The sequence below is a fragment of the Pongo pygmaeus genome, chromosome 19, assembly GCF_028885625.2.
Source record: "Pongo pygmaeus isolate AG05252 chromosome 19, NHGRI_mPonPyg2-v2.0_pri, whole genome shotgun sequence".
Taxonomy (NCBI): domain Eukaryota; kingdom Metazoa; phylum Chordata; class Mammalia; order Primates; family Hominidae; genus Pongo; species Pongo pygmaeus.
In genome coordinates, this window is record NC_072392.2 from 20238629 (window position 1) to 20264933 (window position 26305).

At 57.2% G+C, this 26305-nt stretch overlaps 2 protein-coding genes across 5 annotated transcripts in view; one reads left to right on the forward strand and one right to left on the reverse strand.

Moving 5' to 3' along the window:
- FAM83G (family with sequence similarity 83 member G) overlaps positions 1–23514 on the reverse strand; it is a 35180-nt gene extending 11666 nt beyond the window's left edge. The window contains exons 1-3 of the mRNA XM_054458431.2: positions 23397–23514; positions 22218–22867; positions 6895–7062 (exon numbers count right to left, since the gene is read on the reverse strand). Coding sequence (XP_054314406.2) covers positions 6895–7062; positions 22218–22739 — 690 coding nt within the window. The 5' untranslated portion in view covers positions 22740–22867; positions 23397–23514. The remainder of the gene's footprint in view (positions 1–6894; positions 7063–22217; positions 22868–23396) is intronic.
- Positions 1–26305, forward strand: part of SLC5A10 (solute carrier family 5 member 10) — a 69123-nt gene that overhangs the window by 28657 nt on the left and 14161 nt on the right. The window lies entirely within an intron of this gene.

Genomic DNA, 26305 nt, shown 5'->3' on the forward strand with positions numbered 1-26305 from the left:
ACCCCACTCATTCACATAGTCATCAACCCCTGCCGAGGCCTCCAGCTGCAGAGATGCCTGTGATGAGGATCCCACCTGGGAGGTGAAGGGGAGGCTGGGGGGTAAACGAAAACAAGCTGAATGCCCAGGATCGCAGAGAAGTAGCCTGGAGTGTGAAGGGCTGGCCGGGAGGCTCCCGGGAAAGGATGACATAGGTCACAGCGGGAGGTGGGGAAGCATTCCAGGGAAGGGACTCAAAGGCCAGGCATGAGAGGCCTTTGTACAAGAGCACCTCAGGGGAGGAGGGGTGGGTGATGGAGCCTGCAGAGTGAGCAGGGGCGGGCTCCTGGTAAAAGACCCTGCACCGGCTTAAGGGCCTGAGCTTGGCCCTGGTGCCAGGAGGGAGCCAAGCGATGGGGTTGGGTGTGCATCTCAGGAGCAGTTCTGGCATCAGGCAGTGGGTGTGTGAAGTGAATGCTATGGGAGAGGAGGGGAGCCTGAGAGAGCAGAGCCACCTGCCATGCCGTCCAGCCTCCTGCCCTGCCAGTCCTTTCTGTGTCCCAGACCCCTGTGGCTGGGGTGGCCCCAGGCAAGCAACCACCGAGGCAGGCAGGTGTGGGCCGTGGGTGAGTCCCCATCTGATGCCCACCTGTGGGATAAACAATCGCCTTGTCACAGGGCCCAGTGCAGAAAGCAGATAAGCCTCTGCTCCCAGGGCCGCCCTCGCTGGCCCCCCGCCCCGCAGGCTGCAGGTCTGCACACAGCCAGCTCAGCAGGAAGCTGGCCACGGCCCAGGACAATTAGCACTCGTGACTTTGTACCCAACACGGAGTTGAGAAGTCGGACAAAGATCCTGGAGGTGGTACGAGGCCTTCCTTGTCACTGAGCCCAACCGAGCCCAGCTCCATCGCCTTCTGCAGGCTCCTGGCCCAGCCACAGACCCCTCCTTAGCCTGGAAAATCAGCCGCCAGCATCAGGACCCTTCTGGATAGTGTCTGTCCCCACCCATCCCAAACCTTGTCCTGATGAGGGCTCGGAAAGTCACCACTTCCATCTCAGAGTGACTCAGCCTCCATGTGAGCCGCAAGCCTCGGCTGGGCCGCTGACTCGCTGTGTGACTCCGAGCAAGTCCCCGGCCCTTGCTGGGCCTTAGTCTCCCTTAGCACACAGCAGGGCGGGCCTCCAACTCTTAGGCCCGTTCTACCTGGGGCTCAGCAGCAGGTGGGGGCCTGCAGCAGGGCCCCCCACCTCTTGCCTCATGGCCTGCTCCCCAGCTTGTGCCTGGATGGGCCCCACCCCACAGGGCCTGGCCTGGATGAGGTAACGTCTCAAGACTCTGGGCTCGCGTGCGCAGAGGTGGAGGATCCCACAAAGCCGCATTGTCTCTGAGCCCCTGGGACACCCCCGGCACAGGACAGCAGATGGGTGGAGGGACGCCGGGGCTGGCCCAAGAGGGGTGCCCTGGGCAAGTCTTTGGACCCTCTGGGACCTCAGTTTCCTCATACGTAAGAGAGGACGTCAAGGGCGAGTCAGGGCAGGGGAGGACGGCCGGGCGGTGCTTCATCTGCTCTCAGCGGGTAGCAAGGTGGGGGCTCCAAGGCTGGGGCAAACTGCAGCACCCTACCCCCAATCCCCTCAGGCCTCCAGGCCACATGTGCTTAAAGGACACGTGATCCAACTGTGCCAAGCCCACTGGTGGGAGGCAGAGGGGGCTGAGCTCAGGAGCCCCTGGAGCAGAGCGGGTCTAGGGTCTAGGCATTCCTGAGCTCCAGTCAAACAGGCTCCAGTCCTAGCACCAAATGGACGCCAACCAAGGCCTTTCTTTCCATGCCTCAATTTTCTCATCTATGAAAGGGCCTACTCATCCTTGTGCTGCAAGGCTGCTGTGAGGACTGAATAGAGCCACAGTACAGGTGGGGCCCACCCAGGGAATGTGTCCAGCTCCCAGTGGGTGCCCCATGAACTGGAAGTGGCACAGTGGGCTGTGGGGAACCAACACAGAGGACCACAAAACATCCAGGAGGGATGGACTCCCCAGGCAGGCCAGGACTGTCAGCCGTACTGGGTGGGTGGTTGGTGGGCTCAGGGAGGGGAAGTGACCTGCCCACTGTCTCCCAGTAGCCCTGGGCTGGGCCAGGACTGAGGACAGGGCTCCTTCATCACCCACCTCCTCAGGGCCCTGCTGGCATCTCCTGGCCTGGTAGAGGAGTGGGGAGGCCCACAGATGCATCCTGACCAGGTCTGAGCTGGGAACATTGAGGCCAGGCCTAGTGTGAGGAACGCAAGGAACAGAGTCCGACATGGCAGCGGGAGCCTGGCTGCCTGAGGTGCTGGCCCCCAGCAGCCTCCACTGTCTTCTACAGGGCCTGTCTCTCTCTGTGGAGAGTGGAGAGGGGCGGTAAACACTCACCCTGGCCTTCTCCAGGCTGTTGTGAAGTTGGGGTGGTGGGCCCTTTGTAAACCACATTTGGCCCAAAGTATGTGACGGCATGTAGGGGCAGGGCCAGCCTAGCTCCAACGCCCTGGTCTGAGGGGCTCCTCTCTCCCCTAGGCCAGGGCTGCTCAGCCTCTGCACAACTGATACACGTCCCCTTTTGTGTGGGACCTGTCCCCGGCAGTGTAGGATGTTTAACAACATCCTTGGTCACTCAATGCTGGTAGTACCCCCAAGGTGGACAGTTAAAAATGCCAAATGTCCCTCAGCAGAGTGAATCCCCCCGTTTGAGAACCCCTGCCTTGGCCAGGTGCGGTGGCTCACGCCTGTAATCCCAGAACTTTGGGAGGCCAAGGCGGGCGGATCACGAGGTCAGGAGATCGAGACCATCCTGGCTAACATGGTGAAACCCCATCTCTACTAAAAATACAAAAAATTAGCCGGGCATGGTGGCGGGCGCCTGTAGTCCCAGCTACTGGGGAGGCTGAGGCAGGAGAATGGCATGAACCCGGGAGGCAGAGCTTGCAGTGAGCCAAGATCATGCCACTGCACTCCAGCCTGGGCGACAAAGCAAGACTCCCTCTCAAAAAAAAAAAAAAGAGAACCCTGCCTTATACCCTGAATCCATCACAGACCCAGGCCCAGGTAGAAACAGCAAGACCCAGGCATCCCCGGGGAATGGGGGAACCTGGGCAGCAGAAGGGCTGGGTCGGGCCTGTCCAGCATGAGGCCTGAGCGGCAGCGATCCTCACTTCCTCACCGCGTGCCTTCCCATGACCGTCCCAGCTGATGCTTCTTTGTTCATCAGAAACGGGAAACGGATCTGGCCTTTGCCCAGGGGCTGCTGGTTTTTCCAGTTTGGCTGCACGAAGTCAACTAGCTTTTCAGATGGCCCAGGCATCTCATGGTTCTTGTCTGTCCTAAGCTGGAAGCCTCAGGTCCAGCCTGTCTCTGGTTGGCCCGGGAGCATCTCTCCACACCCAGTATCACCCCAAAAAGCAGCCAAGTCATGCGGCCTGGCCCTGTGACCCTAGAGGGTATCAGTGAAAGTTCTGGCCCTCTTCCCAAGGCCTGCTCCCTATTTGTCATTTGGGGTGGTGATTCCCATACTCCCATGTGGAGGGCCACTGGGGCCGGCCAGGGCGACCGGCTGAGGTGCTTAGGAATGGCTGGGAGCCCCACATTTGGGGAGACACTGGTGCACGCTGCTCCCGCCTCACCTGGGGACCAGGAGTGGGCTCGGCCCAAGCAACAGGGCAGCGTTTCGAGAGTGTGTTGATGTGGGCTCCAAGCTCAGGAGGAAGGCGCCAAGTGAGGGTGAACCACGGCCAGACACTGGCACAGAGGGAAAGAAAGCCGCTCAGCACTCAGACCAGAGCTGCGTCTCATGGCGGGGCTGTGCCTGTCCCCAGCCAAAGCCAGGATGGGAAGGGAGCTCGTGACCAAAGGCCCACCGCACAAACAGCCTCCTTCACTCTTCACAGCAGCCCTGACAGATAAATGACCATATCCCCATTTTGTAGACAAGACAATGGAGGCCTAGAAAGATTCAGTGACTCTGCCCAAGGTTACCATGCAGGTGGCACAGCTGGGGCTCAGGACTGGCTCCTGGTATCACCCCCAAACTGGCACCTGACACCCCAAGGTCAAAAGGATGACCCTACCAGAAAACCTGTACCCTGGGCCCAAAGGAGCTGGGGCAGGTTGGTGCAGAGCTGGGCAGGAGTGGCAGCGGCTGAGGGCAGGTCCAGGGATTATCGGCAAAGGAAGTGCTCCCGGGACAGGTCTGGGCCCAGCTAGCCCTAGGTGAGGGAGGTAGGCAGGGAAGGCAGGCCCTCGACAGGGGGTGACACTTGGCTGGGGCTGGGCTCTCAGGGCCTCTGACCACCCGCCCAGGGCCGTGGAAGGGCAAGCTCAGAGGCGAGAATGAGGAAGCCAGGTCACACTTTCCCATGGAGGCGTCTAGCTCCCAGATACGTCACCCTACAGACCCTGCCACCTTCCCTGGGGAAGCGAGGCGGCTGAGCAGGGCAGGCCGGGCCAGGGACCTGCAGTGCCAGCTGCCTTCCAGCTGGTCACAGCCAGTGGAAGGGCTGGGGGTGGAACAGGGCAGGCCTCATACCCAAGCCCCTGCCCCAGCCCAGGGCCTGGGATTTAGAATGTGTGGTTCTTGCCAGTAGCTGTATAACTTTCCTCAGCACACACAGCACTTTACAACCACCGTCTCCATTAATTTCACCCCCACACAACCACGTGAGGCATCACTATGGCCATGGGGCACTCGAGGCCCAGAGAGGTGGAACCACACACCCAGGTCCCACAGCAGGTCAATGGCCAGTGCCGTGTGGGCAGCACCAGGGCAGCCTGTGCTGGCAGGTTGGCTTTGGTTTTGGTTTTATAATGGAAGCCAGTGACTACTTCCCCTGCCCATAGTGGGATGGCCATTCCTAGGTTTGTTGATAGTTGAGTAGTTGGTGTGAATGAGTAGGGTGGGAGTGCTAGAAGATTGGCTGAGCCAATAAAAAGGATAAGAGAATTAATATAAGGGATCAAGTTCATCCTTTGATGCTCTGTGTTATTATTTGTAGTTGTTTATTATTTGCTGCTTGAGTACCAGGGATCTGCAGCCTCCTTGTCAGAGCTGATTTCTCACTATTGGCTTTTAGGCGCCACCCCTAAATTGGTGGGAATTGCTTTGGGCAAGGCATGGCCTCCCTCGGACCTCAGTTTCCCCATCTGTCTTGTGGGAGCCTCATCTGAATGACCTCAAGGCCCCTTCAGGCCCAGGCACTCCAGGCCCCCCACCTGCCCCATTGCCTCCGGCTTCCTGGAAACTCAGAACTCTGCAAGCAGAGGAGCAGCCAGGGCTTCTCTGCTGAGAAGGGGCCTGGGTGGAAGCCGAGGCCTCTGGAGCGGCTGGCCCCAGGTTAGGGTCCCTGCTCCAAACCGACAGGCTTGCTCCCTGCCTGCGTCTGCACGCTGGGGGAAGTTCGAAGCACTCGCTGAGCCTGAGGCAGGGGCACAGTGCTGGTGGGGCCCCACTGGGGTCTCTTCCTGGGCATCGGGCAGGGCCAGGCCTTCTGCAGTCAGGTTTCCAAAGTGGCCTTTCCACACTGGCTCTCTCAGGCATGAGCTATCTGCCACTGGAATTGATTCCCAGCGCTAATTACGCAGCGGGGAGTGAGGCAGGCATGGGGCTTGGGGCCAACCCGCCAGGGAAACCACATTAAAAATGTCCCAAGAGCTAGAGACTCACCACGGAGTGCTCACAACCACTTGAAAGGACTCAACCGGAGGCGTTGGGGTTGGAGGGGGTGGGCGCGCTTGACGAATGCTGACAAATTACAGGCGTGGAGCCCGGCCCCTTGTTAACCAGACTGGTGGTGCCCCTTCTCCTAGGACCACAAGCCTGAAAACTGCAGAATTCTGACCTGTCAGACACTGGTGCTGAGCCCAAGGGTCTGGAGCAGGCCCCTACCCCACTATCTTTAACTTGCTAGCAGTGACATGGGGTATGTGGCTCCATTCCCTCATCTGCAAAATGGGAACAACTCCCTATCCCACTAGGCTGTTGTGAGGATTAAATTAACCAATGCAAAGTGCCTGTGACAGGGCCTGGCGCACGGCCAATGCAAGAGAAGTATTCGCTGTCATCACGCACGCTGATCTGCTCTCAGGGAAACGCTCTGCACACAGCAGGTGCCAAGCAATGGCTGGCAGAAGGAGGGCTCCAGACACGAAATGCCAGGGTGTCTGGGCAGAAGAGCGTTGGACCAATGAGATCCTATAGCCCAGAGAAGGGAGGTGACATGCCCAAGGACACACAGCAAAACAGTGCTGAGAACCACAGCCCACCCTGACCCCATCGGCAGCCTTCTCTGATCCACTTCTGTTCCACGGTTTCCCCCACCCCAAAGGTTCTTTCTCCTCTGCTCTTGTGCCTCAAATTCACTTCAACTGTGCACCCATCGCAGAAGCCTTCCCTGGCCCCAGCCTGAGGGAGCTTCCTCTGTCTGAGCCAGAATCTAAAACCAGTAAATGGACATTCTAAGGAGACAGATTTGGGCTTAACCCAAGAAAGGACTTCCTGGGAGTTGAAGCTCTCCAGAAAGGCCACGAGCTACCTGAGGAGGCAGTGAGCACACTATCACCAGAGGTATGCAAGCAAACAGATAACTGATGTGGCATGGGCTGCTCTGAAATAACATGATGCAGCACTTGGCATGAGCTCCAGCACCTGGTCAGCAAGCACCTAATCAGTGTTTATCTTATCTCTGCCACGTTGGAGGTAGTGAGTATCCTGTCCCTCAGGGAATTCAAGTAGAGGCTATGTGACTGCTTGGCAGGAGGCTCTAGGATTACTGGACTCTGAGTGCCTGGCACAGGACTCCGTCCAGAGCAGGCAGGTACTCGAAGTGTTTGTTGACAGACTGAATGACCCCTGCCCTCCAGCCACCCAGGCAAGTGAGGAGCCTGCTCACCTTGAGGTGCCCCAGGTGCATGCGGGCCCGCTCACACATGTGCAGGAAGTACTTGACGTTACTCTCATCCACGATGATGTACACGGCCACTTTCCTCTTGAAGCCGGCGTCCAGCAGGTCCTTGAAGATGTCCACGTCGGTGAACATGTCCATAACCACAGCTATCACCTGGGAGCAAGAAGAGAGACTAGGGCCTGTCAGACAGCGCAGCAGTGGGGACAGGGTGCCCTGGCAGAACGCACAGCCCTCCCATGCCACCAACCTCTCATGGGTGCCCACTCTGGCTCTACTCCTGGAGCCTCAGGCCCGGGACCAGGAAGTGAGGGGCCAGGGGCCTCTCTTGCCCTGAAGTTCTAGTTGCAGTCCCAGCTCTGGGCTCAGCCCAGGGGCCCTGTGTTGGTGCATTCGCAGGCCAGGGCCGGCTACACTCTGCCCTCCTTGTAACGTGGGAATGCTGAGATGAACCTGATGTGTCAATGACCGGAAGGGCAGCAGCTGGCATGGCGGCTCGCTGGGGCATCCCCTACATTCCTGGGCTGGTGTGGACTTTGGCCAGTGTCTAAACCAGGTCTCTTCCTGTCAGCTGACAACATCTGTCCCCATAGCAGGTGACCTCCTGCTGGACCTGGCTCAGGGTGGGGCCCCAGTGGTCAGGGTATACCTACCTACCCCCAGCCCAGCCAAGTACCACCGACAGGGCAGGGGGCCTGGGTGAGTGAAGGTGCAAGGTGGAACATGCAGAAGGACAGGATGAGGTGGTATGGGCCCGGCCCCAGTGGGGCTCAGTGACTGTCAGGCCTCTCTCACACCTAGTCTCCTCCCTGTCCCTGGGCAGCAAGGGGAGGGAGTCAGGACAGGGCCTGTGCCTGGGCACAGCCACCTACACTGCTGATGCAGACACATGTCCCACTTTCGGGCAGCCCCACCCCTCCCACCCTCTGAGCCTGGCACCACCATCCCCATCCCAGGTCTGAGGACCACCTGGAGAAGAGGCCAGGGACCTGCCCTAGGCCACACAGCAAGCTGGGGACAGAGTCAGGCTACAGACTACCCAGACTTGCCAGAGAGCAGAACTCAGCCTTGCTGGGCTGTGGAGATTCAGCGTGATGGAGGCAGCCTGGAGCCTGCTGGGGACGTGTCTGCACGCCCCACAGTGAGCTCACCAGGCTGGCCCCTGCAGGCCCATCTGGGCTCCTCCTGGGCCTCAGGCCCCTGCTGACACCCATCGTTCACCTGGCACCAAAGCCCAAACTCCAGCAGAGGGGAGGGCTCCATACCTGCCCGGCCTCAAACTCACTGTGTGACCCTGAGCAAGACACCTGGCTTCTCTGGACCCAGTTTTCTCATCAGCATAGCGTGCTCCATCTCTCAGGAGAATTGAGCACACCTGAATACCGCAGCACCTGCAAAGAGCCCGACCGGGGGCTGGGGCGGGGGCTCGGTGATGCCCGTTTGCTGCCTTTCTCCCACAGTCACCCCGCACGTTCCCATTTACAGGGGGTCTTGTCAGCCTGACTCCTGCAGCCTCTCACAGGCACCATGGTGGTGACAGCCCAGCATGCAGCCAGGTAAACTGAGGCTCAATGAGGTTGTAAGGCTTGTTGGATGTCGCAAAGCAAGTTGGGCCAGGGCCTGGACCTACCTCCGAGTCAGGTCAGGGTTGGTCTCCAGTCCCTTCTCTTGGACGTTTAGTCTCGGAGAGCCTGGGAGACAGTGGTCCCCCCAGAGCGGAGAGCAGAGGTGTGGGACCAGCTGGGACTCCCAGAACTCCAAGGCCTAGGGTTCTCTCTGTCCTCTGGGGAGATGACTGCTCCCTATCTCTCTGTTTCTGAAGGGCTGTTTTGGGGCAGAGGGAGTAGCTGGTTGATGCAGGGTCTACGATTCACAGGGGAGGCAGATGTTGGCACCAGATGGGGAAGCACTTGCTGCCCCCAGGACTGCCCAGGGTTAAACAGGGATCTTAAGAGGGAGCTCACTCCCTGACCCAGGAGATGTTCAAGGAAGGCCAGAGACTGCTTGGAGCGGGGGCGGATGAGAGGGCAGAGGAGACACAATGCAGGCAGGTCACCATGACCCTGGATTGAGCCACCAGTCAAGGGTGATGAGACAATGGGCAGGGGTGTGTGGTGGTAGCAGGGTCCTCCCTGCCTGGGATCTCCCAGACCCAAAGCCTCTCTAACCCCGGAATCTCCTTGGTTAAGCCACTTCTGAGCAGGCAAACAGCCTCACGTGCCACCCTGGAAAGGAGCCTAATGAGGGCGCAGCAGGCATGCTTCTCCCTGGAGGGCACCAGGCCCTGCCTACCGTGGCAGATGGGGACTTGCCCTGGGCTTGGGCTGGGGGACGTGCCCCAGCAGGACCCGCACCATGTGTACCATTCCCCACATTGCCCTCAGCCAGGCAGGGTGCCTGATCCAGGGATCATCTGCTGTCAGGTTGGATATGTTGGAGCCTGCACTCCAAAATGGATCCCCCCACAGTCTTGGCTCTCCCCAGGCATTGGGTTCAGTGCCCAGGGTGGTCAGAGATGGGTTTGTAACAGGCATGAACTTATGCTGGGGATGGGGAGGGGGTGCCTGGTGCACCCCAGGCAACCCCCAATAGCCTGGCCTGTCCATGGAGCCACAAAGGTTTCTTGGGGGCCCTTGAGTCCTGTCACGCCCATTTCCATTTTATAGACAGGAAAGCTGAGATCACAGTCCATGACTGAGGATAGAACCCAGGGCCCTGTCCCACCCAGAGCACCTTCTGCACAAGAGACTGGGCATCAGTCCTGGGCCCTTGAGCTGCTTGATGGTTTATAAGGAGCCTTTACAACTGTTACCTTGTTCAGTCCTCACAAGCACACTGGGAGGCAGTGGTTCTTTTTCCCATTTTGCAGATAAAGAAACTGAAGCACAGAGGCATTCGCTACCTTGCCTAATTCTGTTGGGAGGCCCAGCTTACTCGTGACACTGTGAGCTCAGCAAGAGCAGAGCCCTTGTCTGAGCCCAGGACGGGGCCTGGTTTAAGGAAGGTCTTGGGGAGCTTTTATCAATTGAGAACAAGACCAACTGGCTTGGTCTCGGAACGACTGCAGGAATCAGGGCACCTGGGACCACAGCCCCTCCTGGGCCCTTGGTTTCCCCATCTGTCAAGTGGGGGTGTGGGCCTGGCTTGCCCCTGTTGTTCTATCCAGTTCACACATTGGCAGAGCTGGCCCAAGTCAAGAAAAGTACCAGATGCGTCCCGCGGCCCCAAGCCCGCACATCCTCTCAGAGGTCCTGGGCAGGGCAAGGGCTGTGGAAATGAGAGGGGAGGCTGACTCCAAAGACCAGCTCTACCTGCTGTATGTCAGGGGCCATACTGGGCAGGAGGCGGGTAGCCTGGGTCCCAGCACTGAGCTTGTTCCACTCCCGAGGCAGGAACTAGCCATGTCCATGTGAGCAGCTGGCACAGGGGCAGGCATGGCGGGCGGGCACGTGTGTGTCCTGCACCCCAGGTCCCACTGTCAGAGCTGACGGGCAGCTCCCAGCCCAGCAGCCTGCAATCTGCGCAGGCCACACAGCCCAGCTCCCAGGTGAAGGAGGGAGCCCAATGGTCCCTGTGCATCTTACTGATGGACGGGCCTCTGCTGGGCGGCCTTGAGGCCTCGAAGATGCAGCTGCAGAACCCAGGAGGCCCAATGCCCAAGACAACCATCTGGCTCCTGCCAGGGTGTGGGAGGATGGCCCAAGATGGCAGGGTGTGGGAGGATGGCCATGCCTGGGGGGCAGAGGCAGGCAGGCTGCACTGGAGGGGGACACCAGCAGGGATGTGGGCACTGGGCTCCAGTGAGCCAACAGCGAGCCTGTGCCTGCCCCAGCCCAGGCCTCTCCCTGGGGGCTCCTGGTGCCCAAACGCCTCCTGCATGTCTGTCCAGGGGTGTCCATGTGCACGAGCCCTCCAGCGCCCCGCCTGATGAGCACCTCCTCCCATGCTGTACCCTCCCTGCCCAGTGGATCCGCCAGCCTTCTCCACCCTGCCTTCCACCTGTGTCTCGAATCCCCCACCTCACTCTGTGTCCTTGGGACAGGGGGACATCCGCCTCCATATGAGAGATGCAGAAACTGCAGCTGGGAGAGGGGAGGGCACTGGTCCAAGGTGGTGCTGCATGGGGATCCCCAGTGCCCTGCCAGGAGCACCTCCGTCACCTGGGCAGTGACTGGAGCAGCTTGAGCTGGGGTGCAGGGGTGACAGCATCTCACACAAAGGAGCACCCCACCTGTGGCCACTGCCCCCCAGCAGACACGGCCCAAAGCCACGTAACACTGGCTGCTGGTGTTGGGGGTGGGACAGGGCTTTAGGTCACAGAGGCAGGGAGCACAGGCGTGGGCCTCCTCAATCTCCCTCAGCCCCAGCCGGAGCCCCCTGAGCAAGGGTGGAGTGGGCGGAGTGGGCCCAGCACCAGCGCCTGAGCTCTAGGCTGGGCTTTGGGTGAGCCACACCTGCATTCCAGGTCTCAGTTTCTTCATCTGTCAAAGGAGAAGGTGGACAAGATGTCCAAGGCCCTTCGTCTCTGATGTCCCTGCCGAGGGACCCCAACTCCTGTTCCCTGCCTGATGCCCGGCAGGGCCTGTCTGGGCGGCTAACACATCTCATTGCGCCCACGGGTCTGGGAGAGGAAGTGCTGGTAGCCGCCCTCTCCCTGCCTCCCCACAGGGCTCCTGCCTCACAGGTGCCAACAACAGCCTGTGGCTCCTGACACCCACAACAGCTGTTTCCTAGCCTTCCTGTGACCACAGAACCACTCTTGAAGCAGAAGTGCCCTCGCAGGGCGAGTGGGTAGAACAGGTCTCCACAGAGGTGCCTGGGGAGGAGGGGTGGGGCAAGACGGGCTGGCCTGGTTCCGAGCATGGTGGGAAACTACGGGTGCACAGGCCCAGCCTCTGCAGCAGCACCTCTTCAGGGGGGCCCTGACCAACGCGTCCTGACCCCTCTCCCCGACGCGTCCTGATCCCTCTCCCCGACGCGTCCTGCCTCAAGCCACTGTGTCTCCTACATGTTCTCCTTGCCACCTGCCCATTTTGCATCTGCTCGGACAACTCCTACCTTTTTTCAAATCCCAACTCCAGTGCAGCCCCAGCCTCCCCTGTCGTCACTCTGGCCTGTCTGGGTTGAGCGTGTATCACTTGCATATTTCTTCTCAGGCACAGCAATGGAGTCTCCCAAAGACTGAGTCCTAAGACTCGGGTAAGAGGTGACAGTTTCCAACCTGCACATGACAAGCTTTACACTCACCTCACCTTCCTAGGCCTCAGAGATCCCTAGAGGCGGCTCAGAGAGAGGAGAGAGGCGGCCATATTCTCTCTCCTCACTATGCTCCAGGCAGGTGGAGGACAGATACCCTCAAGCCTGCCCCAGAGCCTGGAGCCCTGAAGCAGCCACAGACACTGCGCACACTGCAGACAAGTCCCTAGGCCTCTCTGGGCCTCACTTTCCCACCTGAGAAGTGCAGGGGGTGGAGAGAGTCTCTCATCTTGGGTTTCGTTATTCTCCAGCTCTGATGGCAGATGCCCAGACAGTGGTAGTGTGGGCTCTGCACCCACTGGCTCCGATCTCAGTTCCTCCTGGGAAGCTGCATGACGTTGGGCAAGTACCTTCATTTCCTCATGGGGATAATAACAATCCCCACTCAAGGTTGTTGGAAATTAAAATGAACTCACGCAGGTGAAGCCCTAGCAGGGGATCCACAAACGGCAGCTGCACGGACCCTCCTCGTCCTCCCACCAACCCAAGTCACATCCCACCAGACCCACGGCTCCCTCTGGGGTGAACAGGCCAGGATCGTCTCACTACCCTCCGGGCCAGCTGGAAGGCTGTAAGTGACGCATCAGGGCTGCTCACAGGAATTCAGCAGACTGTCTTAAAGGTTGAGGCGGTGACCATCATGACCTTGGATTCAACTTCCACTTACAGCCATGATGGAATAACAGAGACGGAATTCACCCTCCTGCCTTAGCAATAAAAAACCCAGATAAAATCTATGAAGCCATGGACAAAAGGCTTCAATCAGCACAGCGATCCCTGAGAGAAGAGGAACAAACCAGCTGAGCCCTAGGATCGCCCCACTACTTCCAGGCTGCAGCACAGGGAGGGGCACCCCCGTGGAGTCTTGTGGTCTCCCTGAGTTGAGAAGACAGGGTTCACTCTGAGTGTAGCAGCTAGGATTTGCAGGACGGAGTGCCACAGGGGAAAGAGCTGCACAGAGTGAACTCCAGAGACCTGCAGAGGGTCCCCTGGAGTCTTCAGCTGATAGCCGAGCAGCACACGAACGTGAGGAAGCTACTGAGGCTGAGCAGGGAACTACTGGAAAGGGGAGGCTGAGCAGAGAACCACCGGAAAGTGGTGGCTGGAACAATTGCTGGTGCTCACGCAGGACCGGGAATAGTGTAGGTGCCCCCAGCCAGAACAGAAACCCCTTCTAACACACAGGGCCTGCGGGGGGGTCCTCAGAAGGATACTGCCTCAGCAGTGGACAAATAAGTCCTAGATCAGGCATAACCAAACTTCCTAAAGAACCAGAGTGTAGACATGTGAGGCTTTAAGGGCCATATATTCTCTGTCACAACTACTCAAATCTGCTAGTGTAACACAAAAGCAGCCAAACAAAGTATATAAATAAATGTCTATGTTCTATTGTTTATAAAAGCTGGCAACAGGCTTCCTTTGGCCTGGGGTCCATAATTTGCAACTCCTACCCTGGAGTGAAGTCTGCTCTGGTCCTGCCTAATAAAGCTTGACAGGAAGCCACAAAAGCATTAAATCGTTTCCAAGTAACCTAACTGCATCCCAGAACAAGGCTCCAAAATATTTAAAGGAGAAAACAAAACAAACAAAAACTACAAACTAAAATCCAGCATGCCTGGTATCCAATTAAAAATTACCAGACACACAAAGAAACAAGAAAACATGATGCACATGAGAAAAAAAATCCATCAAAATCAACCAAAAACTGACACAGATGTTAGAACTGGCAGATAAAGACATAAAAACAGTTATAACTGTGTTCCATGTGTTCAAAAAGTTAGGTAGAGATGTGGAAGATTTTTTTTTTAGCCAACAAATCGAAATTCAAGAGGTGAAAATGCAACATTTAAGACGAAAAATATACTAGGTGGAATTAACAGATTAAACACTATAGAAGAGAAAATTGGTGAACTTGAAGACATATAAGTAGAAACTGTCCAAAATGACACACAGAAAGACTGAAAGAACATGATCACAGCATCAGCAAACTGTGGGTCAACTTCAAGCCATCCAATATATGTGTAATTGCAGTCTCAGAAGGTGCAAGGGTTGGGAGTGAGGGAGAGACCAAAAAAATAAGAAGAAGAAGAAAAAAATGGCCAAAACACTTCTACCATTTGATTAAAGACTAAATCCAAGGCGAGGTGCAGTGGCTCATGCCTGTAATCCCAGCACTTTGGGAGGCAGAGGCGGGTGAATCACTTGAGGTCAGGAGTTCGAGACCAGCCTGGCCAACATGGCGAAACCCTGTCTCTACTAAAAATACAAAAATTAGCAGGGCATGGTGGCGTGTGCCTATAATCCCAGCTACTTGGGAGGCTGAGGCAGGAGAATTGCTTGAACCCAGGAGGTGGAGTTTGCAGTGAGCCAAGATTGCGCCACTGCACTCCAGCCTGGGCAACAGAGTAAGACTCTGTCTCAATTAAAAAAAAAAAAAAAAAAAAAAAAGACTAAATCCACAGGTCTCAGAAGAGACATGAAAAAACTATACCAATGCACATCATAAACAAATCACTTAAAGTCAGTAACAAAGAGAGCCTTAAAAACAACCAGAAGAGAAAAGACAACTGCATGTCAAGGAACAAAGTAAGTGGACTTCTCATCAGAATCACTGCAAGCCACAAGACAACAGGCAATATCTTTAAAGTACTAAATGGAAAAAAAAAATCAACTTAGAATTTTATACCCAGCAAAAATATATTTCAAAACAAAAGGCAAACTAAAGACTTTTTCAGATATAAAAAAGCTGAGAGAATTCATTACCAGCAGACCCGCACTCACTCCTCCAGCTGCAACCCCCTCCTCCAGCAGCACGGTTGGGACAGATGTGGCTGCAGCACCTCAGTTTTTCTATCATGACATGGTCCCACTCCCCCTCCCCTCCTCCTCCCCTCCAGGGGGCTGGCAGAATTAGTGAGATGCCATCTGAAGAGGCCCAAGAAGGTTCTCTGGGTTAGGAAGTTCTCCTAGGATCCCTGGGTGGTGCTCCCTGCCACCTCCTGGCAATCTCCAAACCAGTTTGCCCATATAGTGTCTCTGAAAGTCTGTCACCGAGAGGACTAGTTTAGCTAACAGTCTCATCTTGCCTCCCAGGGTAAAGGGAGTCTGTGTACTTGGTAACAAATGCTGACCCCAGCCAGAGCAAGGATAATTAGGCCAACCAGTTGGCACGCATACAGGTGTCCCTTTTCTGGAGACAGGGAAGGGTGGTGATGGCCACTCCCATTTTCCAGAGGGGGTGTCACTGTCCCAGGGCCACCCTGTCAACTAGTGGCAGAGGTCTCCTGTTCCTAGGCTTTTCTCCTAACGGGGGACCCTGTGTCCATTCCAACCTCTGAACCCACCCACAGCCTCCCAGAGGCCACCTCAGCTCTTGAAACAAATACCTGACCCTCAGCACTGTCTGGAAGGTCAATGCCGGGGCCTCCCTGGCTCTGCCATGCCTTCGCTGGGTGGCCCATGGCGGGTCACTTCCCACTCTAAGCCTCAGTTTCTCTTCTTGGTAACATGGAGAGTGAAACTGGATGAACTCTGAGGTCCCATTCCCCTTGACATTGATCAGCTCTGTGAACACCTTCCCCACCCTCTGACTATTAAGACTGAAGCCTCATTAAGGCCAATTAAAGGAAGAACAGGCCTTCTGAGCACCAAATGGCTGCAGTGGGTTGGGGTCAAGAAGCCCAGGCTAATCATGCCCAGAGTGCTCTGACCAGGAGGCTCAGCCTAGCCTAGTGGCATGAAGGCACTACCCTGAGTCTCCTGCCTCCCCCAGACGGACATCAGCTTCTTCGTCATGGCTCAGGAATACTGCAGAGACAAGGGGCTGGCAGAGCTTGGGGAAAGACCATGAGGTGACCAAGGCTGTTCCCTGTGGATGAGGCAAGAGGGCAAGATCCTTCCCCGCTGGCCGCAAGGAGCTTCAGAATCCTCAGAGCTTCCAGGCTTGCAGGCGCAGGATCCAGCCAACCAGACCATCCCATGTGGGCAGCAAATGGCACCAGCTGAGAATTTTCAAACAGGAAAATCTCAGAACTATAGATTCAAAAGCCTTTAAAACCTCAGCTTCTCCAGGATCCAAGAGCGACAGACACTGGGGCCATCAAGCATCCTAATGCCCCAGAAAGCCTGGCTTGGAAAGGACTTGCCCAAGGTCACAAAGCACGCCAGGGCAGGGCTGAGGCTTCTAGGCCACCTGGTGCCCACACGCTCTCTGCTGCGTTCCAGTGAGCCCCTGCTTGAACTTCTCCCAGGACAGGGAGCTCACCACTTCCACCCCAGACTACTCACAGAGAGAAGCTCTCAGGACAAGAGTGAGGAGTGAAGGTGGAGGAAGCGAGGGGAGAGATCTGGCAGCTACTGATGCCAGCTCCATGCCAGACACAGAGTGTTTTACACACCCTGCTTTTTCCCATTTAAATCTCACTATGACTTTATGAGGCAGATGTTAGCTGTTAGCACCACCATGACACTAAGGAGGAAGGGACAGAAGGTCAGAGAGGCCAAGCAACTATCTCCAAGCAGCCACTTAACACCAGAGCTGCGGCTCATGCCTGGGTCCCAGTGATACGGAAGCCTGTCTTCCCACCACCCCACATGGCATTTAACCTGGCAAGGTACTCGAGCCCAGGGGTCATTCAGACCCTTAAAGGGGACTAGGACAGCCCACCCAGGCCAGGGCCTGCCAGGCTGGGGCCAACGTGGGCCAGGGCACAGGGCGGGACCCCATCTTCCTCCCTAGCTGCTCTCAAGGCAGAGGGTAGCTCAGTGCTTTTGGATGCTCCTGTCTGTCACTGCGTCAAGACAAGGCCTGATCCCCATTTTACAGGTGAAGAAACTGAGGCCCAGGGTCCTGCAGCATGCAAGTGGCTAAGTGGGACCAGCACCCTCTGCTGGCTCAGGGGCCAGGACCCTCAGCTGCAGGGAGACCCTCTCCAACCAGGGAGACCCAATCCAGGTCCAGCCACACCTAAGACCCTTGTTGTAACCTTATGAAGGCCCCAGCCGACTCTGAGCCTCAGTTTCCCCAGCTGTGATATGAACATGATGGCAGGCCCTGGCTCTTGGGGTTGTGGGAAGGAGGCCAGCCCAGTGGCTGAGCAGCTGCCTGTCCCACCGGAGTACCCAGACGGGCAGGCACTCTCTCCTTAGAGCTCCTTCCTCGAAGGGCTGCTCCCGGCTCTCCTCGAAACTCTTAATTAAGGGAAGGGAGCCTTTGGAGCGCACAGGAGTTAACACCTGGGATTACTTTATCAGATGGTTCCCCACCCACTCTCTGACCTGTGATGGGAGCCTGGGCCAGCTGTGCCCCCCACAAGGTGTCAACTGGGCCACCTGTGGCCTCTGGCAGTGTGGGGAGCTGTCCTGGCACTGCCCAGCTAAAGGATGCAATGAGTGGCCTTCCTCCTGGTCCCCAGGCCACAGAGCCGACCCTGTTCTTGTGAGTCCCTGTCCCAGCCCTCCTCCAGAGAGCCCAGTATTTAGCTGCCAAGGAGCCTCATGAAAACGCTTTTACTGCCAGGCACGGTGGCTCATGCCTGTAATCCCGGCACTTTGGGAGGGAGAGGCGGGTGGATCACAAGGTCAGGAGTTCAAGACCCACCTGACCAATACGGTGAAACCCCGTTTCTATTAAAAATACAAAAATTAGCTGGGCGTGGTGGTGCACACCTGTAATCCCAGCTACTCAGGAGGCTGAGGCAGGAGAATCGCTTGAACCCCGGAGGTGGAGGTTGCAGTGAGCAGAGATCGCGCCACTGCACTCCAGCCTGGGCGACAGAGCGAGACTTTGTCTCAAAAAGAAAAAAAAAAAAGAAAATGCTTTTACTGTCCTGAGTCAACAGGATCCAGCAGTGAGGCTCCAGTGCTCCCATGCAGGGGTAGGACTCAGAAGGAACAGTGCCACTGCTTCTCCAGGGAATGGGGGGATGCTCAGGGCCTGCAGACTGGGGGTCTGTGCCCAGTCCCTCCAGATATCAGTTCTGTGACCTCAGGCAAGTTGTTTGCCATCTCCGAGCCCCACCAAGCCTCAGTTTCCTCATCTGCACAATGGAGACAACACCTACTTTCCAGAGTTGTGAGGAGGATTATACAGCATGGTAAAGTGCCCGCTCAGCACCTGGCGCAGGGCTGGCATTTAGTAAGTGCCTCATTAAGCTGTTTCTATTCTCCCAGAGCCAAGCTGTGGGCCAGGACTTCAGCGTGTGAAGGCGGGGGCCTGACAGAAAAAATGTGGGGTGAATCAGCCATCGTGAAACCTGGGTTCGACTTTATTTGTCTGGGTCTGTTCCCAAGCCCTGGCCTGGCATGCAGAGATCAGTGTTCTGGCCCTGGCCGCCAGCGCCTCACCCGCCCTCAGTTTCCTCAACTGTGAAATAGGGAAGGCGTGATCTGTCCCTGCCCCTGGAGCCTCACCCTGGGGCTGGTGAGGGATCCTGCTAAGGCCCCCCTGCTGTGTCATGTTGAGGGGGGCTCAGCATCTGCTGGAGGAGCAACCAGCTAGAACATCTACATCCAGCTCTGGCTGAGGGAGCCCCAACCCAGCCCAGCCTCACCCCTCCTCAGGCTGCAGCCGAGCAAGGCCGGGGCTCGCCCCTCCCAGGCGTGATCCTACAGGCCCGTCCTCTGGTATGCAGCTGGAACCCCACAGCAGGTTTTTCCCCAGATAAATCATGGCTCCTGGGGCTGGGGGAGGGGCAGGCAGTTGACCTTCCATCTTGGAGTTGGAGCCCACTAGGGCTGGAGGGAAGCTCGGAGGGCACAAGCTGCTGAGAGTAAGACCCAGGACCCACCCGCCTCTTGTCCCAGGGGAGTCTAGGATCACAGGGCAGCAAGGTGTCAGGGCTGAAGGGGCCACTAACAGTCTTCAATACCTGTTCCCATTTTACAGATGGGATGACCGGGGCTTGGAGAGGAGCTGGGGCTTGTTCCAGGTCCCACAGTCAGGCGGAGGCAGAGCACGGACTCTTGGCTCCTGGTCCTGCTGTCCACTAGTTCCATTCTAGTCATTTGGGAACAGGGGGGTGGGAAGGGGGAACTGACAGCAGTCCTGACTAGGAACACAGCCGCTCCCCTGAGTGCTGCGTCACTTCCCTGCCCCAGGGTCTGCCTGTTGTGCTGATGACAGGTAAGGTGAGTGAGGAGGCGGTGGGCTGGGCTGTCCTGACTCAGCCCCAGCAGCCCCAGCCTGAAGCCCCCGGTGGGAAGGGGCCAGTGTGCGGCAAGGCGGCCCAGGCAGAAGGATCCCCATCCCAGGCAGGGGGCAGGCACAGTTCTCCCTACACAATACCAGAGTGAGAAGGGGAGGTGGAAGCATGGGCACGAGAGGTGATTCATGGGGAGAGATAAGGCGGGGAGCGCTCCCGGCAAGCAGGCAGACAAAGCGCTCCGTCAGCATCCGTCAGTGTCTGGGCCCTGCCCCTATGAGCCTGGGAAGCAGCCGGGGCAGGACAGCTGGAGGACTGCAGTGGCCTGGATGAGCTGCCCCTCTCAGCCCCTGCCTGTCACTCTGTCCTGCCAGGGCCAGGGCACAAGGGATAGCCTATAGTTTGAGGGAAACACAGGCCTGGTCCCCACCCCTCTACCCGAGAACTAGCTAGGTGACCTTGGGCAGGGACTAACCAGTTTCTACATCTGAAAAATGGGACAGATAACACTAGCTGAGATTATAAAGCGCCTCGCACTCAATCAACACTTGCTATTGTTATTATCCCTGCCCACACATGCCGTACATGCCTGGGCCACGGGTCCCAGGACAGATGTGGCAGGGAAGGAAGTGCCCAGGGCAGAAAGCAGGGGCTTGGCTCACCACAATGCTGTGGAGTCATGAACAAATCCCCGTCCTTCTCTGTGCCTCAGTATCCTTGTCTGTCAGATGAAGGGCTTAGTCTCTACTGCCTCTGAGGGCCCCACTGTGGGACTCTTGAGGACTCCCTAAGGTCTGAGAGTAGGGAGCAGTCTCAGCAGTGAGTGCCCCATCCTGAGGGCTGGAAAAGCAGAAAGCAGGGCCCACCTGTCCGAGGCTGGAGGACATCACTCACTATGGGGCCGTGTAGACAGACTGGCACCCAAACTGGAGACCAGCTTCTTCCTGGCTATTGTCACCTCAGACAGGTGGCAGCAATCACCTTGTGGGAAGTAAAGGAAGGCAATGTCACCTTAGGTGACACTAATAACCTTGTGGGGCTTTTGTGGGAAGCAAAGGAAGCTCCAGGTGGCCCATGGGACTGTATGGAGTGGCTGGGTCACATCTGTAGCCAGAGACTCAGGGAGGAACCTGAGGTCAGCAGGTGAAGCCCTGGCCCTGGGAGCCCCTATCTGGCCCATCGCTGGGCGGGGGATCTGTCTGTCTGCAGACCCTCTGGCTGTTCCCATCTGCCTCCTTCCTGTCGCTGATGGAGAGGGGAGGCACAGAGGAGTGGGAACCTTGGCACAGCAGGTCTCCCTACCCAGGGCCTCAGTTTCCCTATTTTCAAGATGGACACGGAGGCTGGGTAATGGGATCCCAGCAGGCTCTCTGTGGGGACTGGGTTCTCTAGCCTCCAGCCAGTCATCTCCATCAGGCACAGACGTCAGCAGCACTTCCCCCACACCATGGCAGGTGTGGGGCAGGTCTCTCAGTCTGCAAACTATGAAGGTCCCTTCCTCCTCCCCGTCCTCCTCCTCTTCCTCTAACTCCTTCCTTACTTTTGTCACCCGATATTCCATCTTCACAATAGCCAAAGATGCAGCTTTTATCCGCACCACCTCCATCTTACAGACCAGAAACCCGAAGCCTCAAAGCTACCCAGGGTCAGTCAGTGAATTGAGAGCAGCCAGGCCAGGGGCCAGGCGCCCCCACCCAGCTAGCTGACCCAACTGGTCCCCTTGTTGGGCAGGGACTCCACCTTCCTGGAAACTGGGGCCAGGGCCAGGGGTCACTGGGGCCACCTCATCAGTTCTTGACCCACTTCTGGTTTCTCTGCCCACGAGCTTCCCCAAGGCCCTGTCAGTTAGCCAGGATGGTCCCTGAAGCCAGCATTCTGGTCTTCTGCAATTGGCTGCCCTGCTCTGGGATTGGAGGTATAAAGGGATTAGACCCAGCTAGGAACACCTCATCCCACAACCTGAGGCCCAGATCTGGCTTCAGAATCCTCAACACAGCTCACTAGGTAAGCTTTATCTATCAAATCAAGATGTGCTTGGAAACGATGAGAAGGTACTTACGTGCAGCAGGCATTAGCACCTGCTCATGGTCACAACTGTCCAGCAGTGGCCTAGCTGTCTCTGCAAATGGCAAGCACCCCTTCTCAGAATGTGTGACGGTGTGTCAGCCAAGAACGGCCCCCCACAGCTAGGGCACTGCATAGCCCAACAGGGGTGAAGAAGGGGAGGGCCAGAGAAGGCTTGAGGTCCCTTCCGGTGGCAAAATTCAGGTGGACAATACTCAGGTGGACTCACCCCACTTCCACAGATGAGGACCACACCTCCCTCACCTAAGTATCCTGGCCTGGAAAGTTTCCACCATGGCAAAGCTCACAAAGAGGCTCAGAGAGGGTGTGCAATCTGCTCCCAGTTGCTCAGCACAGCTAGGAAACAGGCAGTGTTGAACAAGGACCTCCAGGCCAGTCTCAGATGGACTTGGACCATGCCTATTCCCTCACCCCACAACAAAAGCTCTCCCCACCAGAGAGCTCACGGTGTGTGTGCGCGCCTTTACAGTGAATCAGAGGCACTCTAAGGGAGAGTGAGAGGAAGCCCTGGGGTTCCTCCCCTCCCCACTCCACCCTATCTCAGTGCCTTCTTCTGGGGAACCAGAAACACCCTCCAACAATAAAGAGGGCCTTTGAGACGGGGTAGCCCACTGTCACCTGCTAGGACCTGGGAACCCCACCCTGCAAAGAAACTGCGGATCGCCACGAAGGTGGGGAGGAAATCTCCACCCAGGAGGCAGCCAGGGAAACAGCAGAGATCCCTAGAAGCCCATGTTGGGCTCCCGTTTTGGGCTCTGAGTGAGCCTGTATGGAGAGGGATCCGTGGCTGGTTGGGCCGTGGCTCCAGGAGTCCCCACGCTGCCTCACCTTCTGTGCCTGGCTGATCATCTTCCGCACCACCTCTTTGATGTGGGCCTGCCCGTCTATGGGGGGCTGCATGTAGACGCTGGCCCGGGTCACGCCGCGGTAGGCGATGGTGTCCGGCCAGCCCAGGTCCAGCTGCGGGATGGAGCGGTCCGACTTCTGGGGCCAGTACTCCAGGGAGGGCAGCGGCTCGGCCTCGGTGGGGACCCCATCCGCCCCGCTGGCTTCCTCGCCGTCGCCGACCCCATTGTCCTCGGGCCCCTGAGAGGGGCCCGTGCCCCGAGGGTCCTCAGAGCCCGGGTCGTACACCTCAATGGTCTCCAGGATGCGCTTGAGCTCCAGCTCCGAGAGGAAGTCTCGGATGTTCTCCCGCTTGAGCACCTCGTAGAAGGCGTCCCGGCCGCGGGCCACCAGGGCCTCCAGCGCCAGCCGCTGCTCCTCGCTGTAGAAGAACTCGGGCTTGGACTCGCTGGAGCGCCAGTTCACATGGTTGTCGTCCAGACACTGCACCTGGGAGAAGGCCATGGCGTAGCCTGCCCGGGCACTGCTGCCGGGGGTGGGTGGGCAAGGTCCGGCTCCTAGCTCCGGCCCAGCTGGGGCACCGCGCGCTCGGGGGCCTCTCCGCGGCCTCTGCTCCTCTGCCCATGAGCAACCTGCGGGAAAGACCTGATGAGCCCGGCTCGGCGGGGAGGGCGGGCCGCGCGGGGAGGGGCGGCGGGGGCGGGGCCGGGAACCCAGGTGGGCGTGGGAAGGACGGGGCTGGGGCTGGGGCTGGGGCTGGGAAGATGAGGTGGGGGCACTGGACTGGGATGGGAAGAAAGTAAGGGATCGGACGTGGGCCACGTCCCAGGGCTCAGCGTGCCTCTATGTGCAGGGAACCCACATCCCAGATTTCCGGAGCTGCCTGAAGTCCTAGCAACTTCTGAGGGAAACTAGGGCAGCCGGGGAACTTCCCAGTAGCTTCTTAGAGTGGGAGGAGGCCCCGGCACAGAGGCGCCCCGCAAACCGAGGGCTTCCGGGTAAGGGAGGGGTCTTAAAGTTTCCGGGTGCCGGCAACCCAGGAGGCCTGCCCGGAGGAGGCCGGGGCTCTGGGAGGGGTCCAGGTGACCCAGAAGCGCGGTTGCGGGGCGGCGGCGCCCCGCGAGACCCGGGATCCCGGGGGCGCGGCCGGGACTTGCTTACCGAGCGGGCGCTGGCGGAGCGGGGCGCACACGCGGCGGCGGCGGCGGCGGGGGCGGCGCGAGGCTGGGCGGGGGCGCGCCGGTGACTCAGGGCCGCCCGGCTCACCCCGCCGCCGCCACCTGCGGTCACGTGCCGCCCGGGGCGGGGCCGGAAGCTGATTCACCCCTCGACAGGCAGACAGACCTGGGGCGGGCGCACTGCCCACGGTCCTCTGGTGCCCGAATTCCGAAAAGCTCAGAGGCCTAAGCCCAAGAGCTCCTGGAACACCCAGCCCAGAGAGGGACAGTGTTCTCCCTGAGGTCACACAGCGGGTCAACAGCCTTGGCACCCCCCTGTGCCCCCAGCGTCTGTTGGTGATCCTGGATCAACCCTGGCTGTGCCCAGTTTCGCCGGTGTGGCGGGAAGTCCGTGCGTCTGTATAGATACCCAGCTGTCCAGTTGTGGAAACAGGTCTAGGGTACTGGGCTGGGAGCCCCCAGGCAGAGATAGGGCACTGACTGACCCAAACTCAGGGCTTTCCTGAGCAGATACCCAGTTCTCAGTCCTGAGCCCTGATCCCCTCTGGGAGGGGTCCCCGGACTGCTTCTGCGTGGCGGGCAGCACTCGACCTGAACCCTAGGGCAGGGAGGGGCCAAGAGGGCCGCTGTGGGCTGGGGTCAGGCCCAGCTCTCTGCTCAGCGTCCCCTGGGGTTGGGACCCTGGTTATGGGGAGCCTGGAGACCACATCTGAAGGCAGGCTTTGAGGGTGGGACAGCAAAGCCCATTAAATCTGGCCCAACAAACAGCCCCCACCCCATCGCGTGCCGCAGCCAGTCTACCGGGCACCAGGCCCAGCCCTTCCTCCCATCCCCCATACTTGCTTTGGATCTGGATGGGGCTGGTTTGGGGCCCTTAAGGATGCTACTTCGGTAGGCTGGTGACATCTCTAGGCCTTGTGCCCTCAAACAACCCCCCTCCTCCAAGGCCTTCTCCACCATTCATGGCCCATCAGGACTCCTTGCCTCTGAGTCCACTGCCCTGGGCAATGACTGGCCTCCTAGGCCCAGCATCCTGTGGTCCCCATCACTGACCCCTCAAGCCTGAAGTCCTACACTCTGCCTTACAGCCCCCCAAGGGCTTTATGCTGCTGAATATAGTGGCCCTTGGGGAACAGGCACACATATTTGCATCCTCCCCCTGCCCCAGGGCCAGAGAGGGGAGGTGGTCCCAGCGGGGGAGCCCTGCCTTGAGGGTCCTGAAGACCCATTTATAGCCCCTCTGCTACTGTGGATCCCCTGTAAGACCGTCTCTGAGCCGCCTCAGCTTCTCCCTGTGTTCTTACCAACGCACAGAGGCTGGAGAGTTCAGGAAGGGAGTCCAAGGCCTCACTCCCACCTCCACCACCCCCACACTTCTGCAGCTGATGAACAAGAAGGTTGTATGCACCCAGTTTTCCCCAGTAGCGACATTTTGCATAACTATAATACAATATCACAGCCAGAAAATTGACACTGGTGCAATCCACAAAGCTTATTTGGATTTCACCAGTTTTTTGTTTGTTTTGGGACAGGGTCTTGCTCTGTCACCTAGACTGGAGTGCAGTGGTACGTACAATCATTGCTCAATGCAGCCTTGAACTCCTGGGCTCAAGCGATACTCCTGCCTCAGCCTCCTGAGTAGCTGGGACCACAGACACCATGCCCAGCTAATTTTTTTTCTTTTTTCTTTTTTTTTTTTTTTTTTGTAGAGACAAGTCTGTTGCTCAGACTGGTCTCAAACTCCTGGCCTCAAGTGATTCTCCCACCTTGGCCTCCCAAAGTTCTGGGATTATAGGCGTGAGCCACTGCACTGGCCAGATTTCACCAGTTTTACATGCACTCATTTATGTGTGTGTATACAACCTTATTATGTGTATAGATTTGTGTAACCACCATTACAGTCAAGATACAGAACTGTTCTATCACTACAAAGATCTCCTTCTCTGTAGCCATCCCCACACCTCCCCCGACCACCATTCCTAACTTCTGGCAACCACTACTCTATTCTACAATTCAACAATTTTATATAAATGGAAGATATAGTATATAAACTTTTGGAATTGGCCTTTTTTCCCACTTAGCATAATTCTCCAGCAAGTCATTTGGGTTGTTTCATGGATCAATGGTTTGTGCTTTTCATTGCTGACTAGTATTCCATGGTATGGATATACCACAGTTTGCTTAACCATTTCAGTGATTGAAGGATATGTGGGGTTTCCAGCTTTTGATTATTACAAATAGCCTTGCTATGAGCATTCATACACATATGTATATAAACATCAGGTTTCATTTCTCTGGCATAAGTGCCCAAGAGTGTTATTCCTGGGTCCTGGTAGTTGCATGTTCAAACACTGCCAAACTTTTTCCAGAGTGGCTGCACCATTTCACATTCTCACCAACAATGTATGAGTGATCCAGTTTCTCCACATCCTTGCCAACATGTGGTGTTACCACTATTTTTTTTTTTTTTTTTTTTGGCCATTCTGATAGGTAGGTCATATCTTATTGTGGCTTAAATTTGTGTTTCCTGATGGCTAATGTCATTGAATCTCTTTTCACGGGCTTATATGCCATCTGTTTGTCTTTTCCTTTGAAACATTTGTTCATGTCTTTTGCCCATTTTCTAATTGGATTGTCTATTTTTTAACTCTTGAGTTTTAACTTTTTTACTTTTTTGTTTTATTAGAGATAGGCTTTTGCTCTGTTATCCAGGCTGAAGTGCAGTGGCTTAATGATAGCTCACTGCAACCTCAAATTCCTGGGCTCAAGCCGTCCTCCCACTTCAGCCTCCTGAGTAGCTGGGACTACAGGTGTGCACCACCATGCCTGGCTAATTGTTTTTTATTTTTAGTAGAATCATGGTCTTGCTATGTTGCCCAGGCTTATACTGTT